We start from the raw sequence: 7,443 nt of genomic DNA on the forward strand, positions 1-7,443 counted from the left end.
CGAGCATGTTATTCTGTGCACTGTTTGTTTTTGAGACAGAGTCTCACTCTGTTGCCTGAGCTAGAGTGCCGTGGCGTCAGCCTAGCTCACAGCAACCTCAAAGTCCTAGGTTCAAGCAATCCTTCTGCCTCAACCTACGGAGTAGCTGGGACTACAGGCATGCGCCACCATGCCCGGCTAATTTTTTCTATATATTTTTAGTTGTCCAGATAATTTCTGTCTATTTTTTAGTAGAGACGGGGTTTCGCTCTTGCTCAGGCTGTTCTTGAGCTTCTCGAACTCCAGAGCTCAAACAATCCGTCCGCCTCGGCCTCCCAGAGTGCTAGGATTACAGACGTGAGCCACCGGCCCGGCCCATTGTTTGTTTTTATTTATATAAACGATGTTTAAAGTAGTGGCTTGCGGTTATCGAACTCCTCCCCTCCCCCACTCGGATTGTCGTTGTGAACTGAGCCGCCCCAAGATAAGTCCCGTTGGCTCGTGGCACGAACGCGGTGCACGCAGTTTGCAAAGTCCCGCACTTTGGGGTCAGAACAGGCCTTTCCGTTTCGTTGTTTTGTTTTGCAGCAATGCAAATGTGGGGGAGTGCTCCGGGCAGTGTCGCCTTCTTGGGCCTCCAGGAGCCTCAAATGTAAAACTAGGCGGTTCGAAGTCCGCTAAGCGAAGGGCGGCGGTCTGCGTGCCTAGCGGCCGTCGGGGCTCTCGGGGCTCAGCTGGGCGGCGTCGGGGATCCCTGGGCTGGCGTCGGGGCCAGAGCCGGGGACAGGGGTAGCGGAAGGGCCAGGATAGGGGACCCGGGCGTCCGCCGGCCTCGCCCCTCCCCGGACGGGGCGGGACAGGGAAGTCCCGCCCAGCAGGCCGGGGCCCCGGGGCGCCCCCGCCTCCTTCCTGCCGCCGCGACCCCTGGCTGCCAGGGCGGGCGCGAGCCGCAGAAGGGAAGGAGGGGCAGAGGCCGGCGGGCCATGCCCTTGTCGCCCCGCGCCGCCCTCCTTCGGGACCTGGTCCTGGGCGTGCTGGGCACCGCCGCCTTCCTGCTCGACCTGGGTGCCGACCTGTGGGCCGCCTGCCAGTACGTGCTCAGCGGCCGCTACCTGTGGGCGGCGCTGGTGCTGGCGCTGCTGGCTCTCGCCTCGGTCGCGATGCAGCTCTTCAGCTGGGTCTGGCTGCGCGCCGACCCCGTCGGCCTGCACGGGCCGCAGCCCCCCGGTCGCTGCCTGGCGCTGCTGCATCTCCTGCAGCTGGGCTACCTGTACAGGTGAGCGCCCCGGGGGAGGGGGGAGGGGACACGCAGCCAGCACCTCCGGCAGTGAGATGGCAGACGTCGGAAGCGGGTGGGACCTACAGGTGAGCGTCCCGCCCTTCAGAGAAAGAACGCCGGCTATCAGTCCCCCCAGAGCTCGGTTAGCATAGCACTACCCTTCCTGGCACGGGTGAAGAAACTGAGGCCCAAACAAGAAGGGGAGGCGCGTGGGATTCGGGTCAGGCCTCTCTGGGATTCAGTCTGGCTTTGCCACCTGTGCCCTCATTTCTGAGTTTCTCTGAGCCTCAGTCTCCTCCTCTATAAAAAGTAGGTACTCACCTAGAGACAGGTGTGGCAGGCACCTGTTGTGAGGAGGGAGTGAAAGAGGAAGTGCCTCGCACAGAGCTTGGAGTGTGGACTCGTTCAGCACGGGCTGTTCCCCTTAGCTGTGGGCAGGGCCTTGGGCAAGTCACTGAGCTCTCCGGGACTCAGTTTCCTCATTGTTCCAGGGAGATGGTAACAGGGCCTACTTCAGTTTTGTGAGTTTTAAATGAAATGGCACCTGTAAGTTGTCCTGGTGCGGAGAAAGCATTTGACAAATGTCAGCTAGCTTCAGGGTCACCAGGGCCACCCGGGGAGCTTCAGCAGCCCTGACCCCCACAGCAGCACTGTACCCTCACAGCGGGCACCTCGAACCCTTTCCTGCCCACTCATATTCTTCTCCCGGAACGTTTGCTTCCCAACCCCAGGCCAAGCAAGAGGGCGGAGAAGGGGCCTGAGTCATCTGTGTCCCTGCAGCCAGCCAGGGTGGGCACAGGCTGCGGCTCGGAAAATGTGTTGGATTGGGCTCCTTTTCAGAACTGGTGGGGCCCCACAGAAACTGAAACCAAGGGGTCAGAGTCATGCGATGAAGTCAGGACATCTGGCGATCTGGGTGGGGATGGAGCCAGGATCCACTGCGAATCCGTTTACAAATTCTTTCCAGATCTTGCCTTGACAAAGCTGCATGGAGTCCCCAGGAGTGGGAGAAAGGAGCTTTGAATGTTGCAGTTTTGCTGGAGACTCTGTACAGACATCAAAAAAGAAAGAAACCTGAGTGGGCATGAAGGGGCACTGCTAGATAGTCCAAGGCTGGCTTTGAGGAGCCCGAATCCATAACCTCCTCCCGCATCCTCCCTTCCCCTCTCTCTGCTGAGCTTGAGTCACACAGACTGTATTGAGCCGTGGTTTTGAAAACAGGGTCTCTGTTCCCACCTGTGACTGGGCTAGGCAGGGGCCCTGCCAGGGCACTGGGGGATCAGAGGCAAAGGCTCCTGCTGAGGGGGAGCCCCATCGGCCCTGCCTGCCTGCCCTAGTGTTCTCAAGTCTGTCCAGGGCAGTGACCGGAAACGTCTGCCAAAGGAGTTTGCAGTGAGTGAGTGGGCTCACTAATCCCAGTAGCCAGCTGAGCAGAGTTCTGGGTGGGCGAGGCCGTGGTTCATCCATCCTCCACTCCACACTCATGCCAGTGGGCCCCCCACGCCTGTCTGTCCAGCCTCTGGACTCACCTCTGCCCCAGTCTCCATTCCCAGCCCTCCCTCCCCTGCGGGCCAGGGTGCTCTTCCCAGAGCAGAATCCGACCCTGTCTGGCCTCTGCCCAGAAGCTCTCAGTGCCTCCCTTTGCCCACGGGACCCCAGGAGATTCGCGGGCATACTAAAAGTTGAGAACTACTGTCTCAGCCATCTTTATGGTATGCCTTTTGAATCAAACAGTTTTGGGTCCAAATCCTGATCCCACTGCTTATTAGCTTATTGATCCTGTTTCCCCACCTGTAAAGTGGGGTTCCTCTGAGGAGTCAACAGGAGAAAGTTTGTGATGAGCTTGGGACGGTGCCTGGCCAGCAGGAGTCGAAGCTGTGCGTATCCCTGTCCTGCAGATGAGGAAATGAGTTCAGTAAGGTTAAGTCGCTCGCCCCAGGCCCCAGCGCATGGAAGTGAGGAGCTCGGATTGGAGCCTGTCCGCCTCCGCCAGGTGGGCAGGAGACGGAGGGATTCACAGGACACTAACCTGCCCTCCGGGCCTCCGTGTGCTGCCAGGTGCGTGCAGGGGCTGCAGCAGGGGCTGCTGGCGTGGCGGCAGGAGGCGCCCTCTGAGTTTGACTTGGCCTACGCTGACTTCCTCTCCCTGGACATCAGCATGTTGCGGCTCTTCGAGACCTTCTTGGAGGCGACGCCGCAGCTCACCCTGGTGCTGGCCATCATGCTGCAGAGTGGCCGGGCCGAGTCCTACCAATGTGAGTGAGGGGCCAGCGCCAGCCCCGCTCTTACGGCTTGGGAAGCTTTCCCTCAAATGTCAGAACTGTTTTCTTGCTTTTATAAAGGCTGCTTGGAAAGTAGGAGAACATGCTTAAGTCAGGCAGATCTGGCTTCAGATCTAAATCACTGTCTAGGTGTGTGAGTTTGGACAATGACGTGAGCGTGTCTGTTCTCATCTGAAACGTGGACATAAATGCTCCTGCCGCATAGCGTTGATGGAAGGGTCGAGTGAGGTGATGCCTGGTACATAATGGCTCGTAATTGTAATTTTTACCATTTTGAAGACAATAGAGATAAAGCGTGTTGGGCGCCTCATACAGAATAGGCAGCTTCACGCACACAGGTTTTTATTGTGCATCTCTTCTGTGCCTGTCACCGTGCCGGGGACACAGCACGAACCAGATGAGGGCGGCCCCTGGCCTGCAGGATGGTAGACTATAAAACAGGTGCTTACCTGGTGCATGGAGGAACTGGGAAAGGGAGAGGCAGGTGGCAGAGCTGGGCAGGGCCACACAAAGCAGAAGTTTGACAGGGAGGAAATCCGGGAGGGTTTTTGCCCACAAAAGGGAAGCGACTTTCCCAAGGTCACAGGCCCAGCCCGTGGCCCAGCTAGGACTCAGCGCATGTCTGATTCAGGCCCTAGGGCTTCCCTTTTGCTTTCACTACCCCCACACACCTTGAGGCCCCCTGTTGTAAATGCTGCAGCCCCCCAAGGAACCCCGTCCGCCCACTCACCTGTCATTTGCCGTGTGATCTGGGGGAGTCTTCCTCTCTCTGGCATCAGTCTCCACGGCCGTGGAAGATGGGGTTGGACTCGGTCCCCAACGCCTTTCAGCTTGCTAGTCTGTAATGCTAATTGACAGACAGGTACAGCGGCCATCCCAGTTGGGTTCCTGCTATTAGCCAGGCACCGTGGGAAGTGCTTGGAGTCCTCACTGCTCATGTTCACAGCAGCCCTGGGGATCGCTGCTATATTTATCTCCAGTTTTCCCACGAGGAAAGAGGTGCAGAAAGGCGAAGTGACTCACCCTGGGTCACTCAGCAGTCACCGGCCACATGTTTTTGTCTGTTTGAGAGTGGGGGGTGTCTGGGACCAGGGCTAAGTGGAGACAGTTTACACCGTGTGAGTGGAGGTGGGGCAGGGAGACAGATTTTTCCCTACTTTTTATTTAGCAAACGTTTATTCAGCTGCTATTACGTAGCATGTGCTTAGCTGCTTTCTACCTTCAAGGAGCTCGGGAATAAGGAAATAGGTCATTGCTGTGTGATGAGACCCAGACAGAAGTGGGTGGCGTGTTCCAGGGACACCTGATGCAGCCGAGTGGGTGGGCTGCGGTCAGGATGGGTGATGCTAGGGGCTACTGGAGCTGGGGCTTGCAGGGTGAGGAGCAGTGGGCCTAGGAAGTGGGGCACGTGATCCTGGCTGAACGGCCTGGGCAAAGCCTGTCAAGGTCACAGCAGGCGGCGTGCCGGGCGAACTGGAAGAACATCGGCCCTGCTGAGACTAGGGGGTGGGCAGGGCAGTCAGAAAGGGCGATGGCCACAGATCTGCTGGCAGGCTGGGAACGGGTTCCCAGTGCACATCTGTGGAGCGAGTGCAGGGGAGGAAGCTTCGGGAGACATTCCAGTACTGCTTCCCCCTCCCTGGAGGTCCTGGTGCTTCTAGGTCAGGGTGGGTAGCCAGGAAGTGGGATAGGACCCCCGTCGTAAACTTTTGGATCTTGGAAAGTCAAGACTAGGGGTCAGCCGGGGCAGGGGGGGAGTGGGGAGACCTTCTGTCCACACAGCAGGGACGTCCCTCCTGGCCCGACGGCAGCTTCAGCAGAGCCTGTTGCCATCCCGTGGGATTTCCCATCTCCCCTTTGGAAACTGAGAAACGGGGAACTGGGACTGCTGATTTTCACACTCAGGAAAGGCTTGGGCTCTTCCGGGAAGGGCAGGGTTATGGAGGCCTAGAAGATGCTCAGCGTGTGGCCAAGGCCCAGGGGTGCTGAATGATGGGTGACTCTTTATAAGTCACATGCACACCTACTCACCCTTGAAAATATCTCCACGCCAGCACCTACACAGTAAGGCACAGTGGCGAAGGGCAGACTGGTGTTTGAATTCCAGCTCTGCTTGTGGTTGTGTAAACTTGTAAAATTGAATGTTCTCCAGCTGCAGCTGTCCTTCAACAAACGGGAGTTCTAATGCCTGCCTCGGGGCGCTGTGAGGGCCCCCGCGGTACCTGTGACCCCTGGGGGCGGCCAGGCGGGCTGTGCACAGAGCTCAGCCGTCTCCTCTCACTCTTTGCAGGGCTGAGCATCTGCACGTCCTTCGCGGGCATCTCGTGGGCGCTGCTGGACTACCACCGGGCCTTGCGCACCTGCCTGCCCTCCAAGCCCCTCCTGGGCCTGGGCTCCTCCGTGATCTACTTCCTGTGGAACCTGCTGCTGCTGTGGCCCCGCGTCCTGGCTGTGGCCCTGTTCTCAGCCGTCTTCCCCCGCTACGTGGCCCTGCACTTCCTGGGCCTGTGGCTGGTGCTGCTGCTTTGGGTCTGGCTTCAGGGCACAGACTTTATGCCGGACGCTGGCTCCGAGTGGCTGTACCGGGTGACGGTGGCCACAATCCTCTATTTCTCCTGGTTCAATGTGGCTGAGGGCCATACCCGAGGCCGGGCCACCATCCACCTGGCATTCCTCCTGAGTGACAGCGTTCTCCTGGTGGCCACCGGGATGACTCAGAGCACCTGGCTGCCCAGTGGGGTCCCACTGCAGACGTGGCTGCCTGTGGCGGGCGTCTGCTTCCTTCTGGGTCTGGCTTTGCGGCTGGCCTACTACCGCTGGCTGCACCCCAGCTGCCGCTGGGAGCCCGACCGGGTGGACGGGGCGCGGAGTCTCCTTTCCCCGGAGGGGAGTCAGCTGCCTCAGAACAGGCGCGCGGCCCAGTTAGCTCACACCTTTTTCCCCAAGGCCAAGGATGCGGCTGCTTCGCCAACGAAGGGAGAGGTGAACGGGGTCGTTTGAGGCAGGGTCTGACCCAGCGAGGGGAGAGGGACAGTGAATCAGCCGGTAGAAGGCAGGAGATGAGCTAATTATGCTGCTGTGGGCCTGGTCCACTCACCGGCAGTGGGGTGCCTGCTCCGTGCCAGGCACGGCCGAGTAAGGCAGAGCCCTCCTTCCGGGCGTCCACAGCGTGACCAAGATGACATGGGCTGGGTCCTGGAGGGTCAGGGGCCCCAGTTATGTACAGGACACTTTGGGAGGAAAGAAGAGAGTCCTCTTCTCTCCCTGTCCCCCACCAGTATAGCGGGTGACCCAAAGCTTCCGCTGTGGGTACTCGCACCTCCCGGCCACCTCTAAAATGATTGGTAGAGGTGCTGTTCCACCCCTTAAGGACTCGGGGGCTCCAGGGGGCTGTTCTCTAGAATTCTTCCTCCCCTGCCCTGTCACATTCATTCAATTCATTCAACAAATGTTTACTGAGAGCATTTTATGTGCCAGGAATAACATTCTGTCCTTGGAACCTGGAACAAGCTCAGCTGCCACCCTAGCTCATCCCCCACGCGCTCCAGCCAGTCCTGGGTTGGATCTCAAAGGCGGGGAGGCAGGGAAGCGTAACTCTGGGTGGCCCGTCCGCCCCTGCAGGGTCTTGGTGCAGCTGGCGCAGCCCCCGCTCCTGTTCTCCAGGGGCCGCCGTTCAACCAGGTGCCGCGTGAACCTGTGGTCTGGGCCGTCCGCAGCCCGCGGAGTATGTTATTCTTTAGCCAGCCTACCTCCTACCTCAGAGTCTGTGTGAGAGGAAGATGTGTGTGCGTGTGTGTCTCCGCAAGGAGAGACACGTGTTGTTTTTGTTTAACAGTATTATTAGGTTATTATTAAAACCTCGTGAAATCCTTTAACCTAGTCTGTGTCATTAAACAAAATCTC

The 7,443-nt window shown here is 58.8% G+C and overlaps 1 protein-coding gene across 1 annotated transcript; it reads left to right on the top strand.

The window, feature by feature from the left end:
* The first annotated feature begins 902 nt into the window (after window positions 1-902).
* Window positions 903-7,443, top strand: XKR8 (XK related 8). The gene is made up of 3 exons (XM_069479646.1): window positions 903-1,255; window positions 3,317-3,513; window positions 5,831-7,443. Exons 1-3 carry the CDS (start codon window positions 963-965, stop codon window positions 6,538-6,540), a joined length of 1,200 nt encoding a protein of 399 aa, XP_069335747.1. The 5' UTR covers window positions 903-962; the 3' UTR covers window positions 6,541-7,443.

This window comes from Eulemur rufifrons, chromosome 8 (genome assembly GCF_041146395.1).
Source record: "Eulemur rufifrons isolate Redbay chromosome 8, OSU_ERuf_1, whole genome shotgun sequence".
Lineage (NCBI taxonomy): Eukaryota > Metazoa > Chordata > Mammalia > Primates > Lemuridae > Eulemur > Eulemur rufifrons.

What these genes read in the sequence shown, in the direction of transcription:
- XKR8 (XM_069479646.1), top strand. Translation starts at nt 963, where the DNA reads ATGCCCTTGTCGCCCCGCGCCGCCCTCCTTCGGGACCTGGTCCTGGGC. An exon ending in CAGCTGGGCTACCTGTACAG is followed by an intron (nt 1,256 to 3,316) that starts GTGAGCGCCCCG and finishes GTGTGCTGCCAG; the next exon opens with GTGCGTGCAGGGGCTGCAGC. An exon ending in CCGGGCCGAGTCCTACCAAT is followed by an intron (nt 3,514 to 5,830) that starts GTGAGTGAGGGG and finishes CACTCTTTGCAG; the next exon opens with GGCTGAGCATCTGCACGTCC.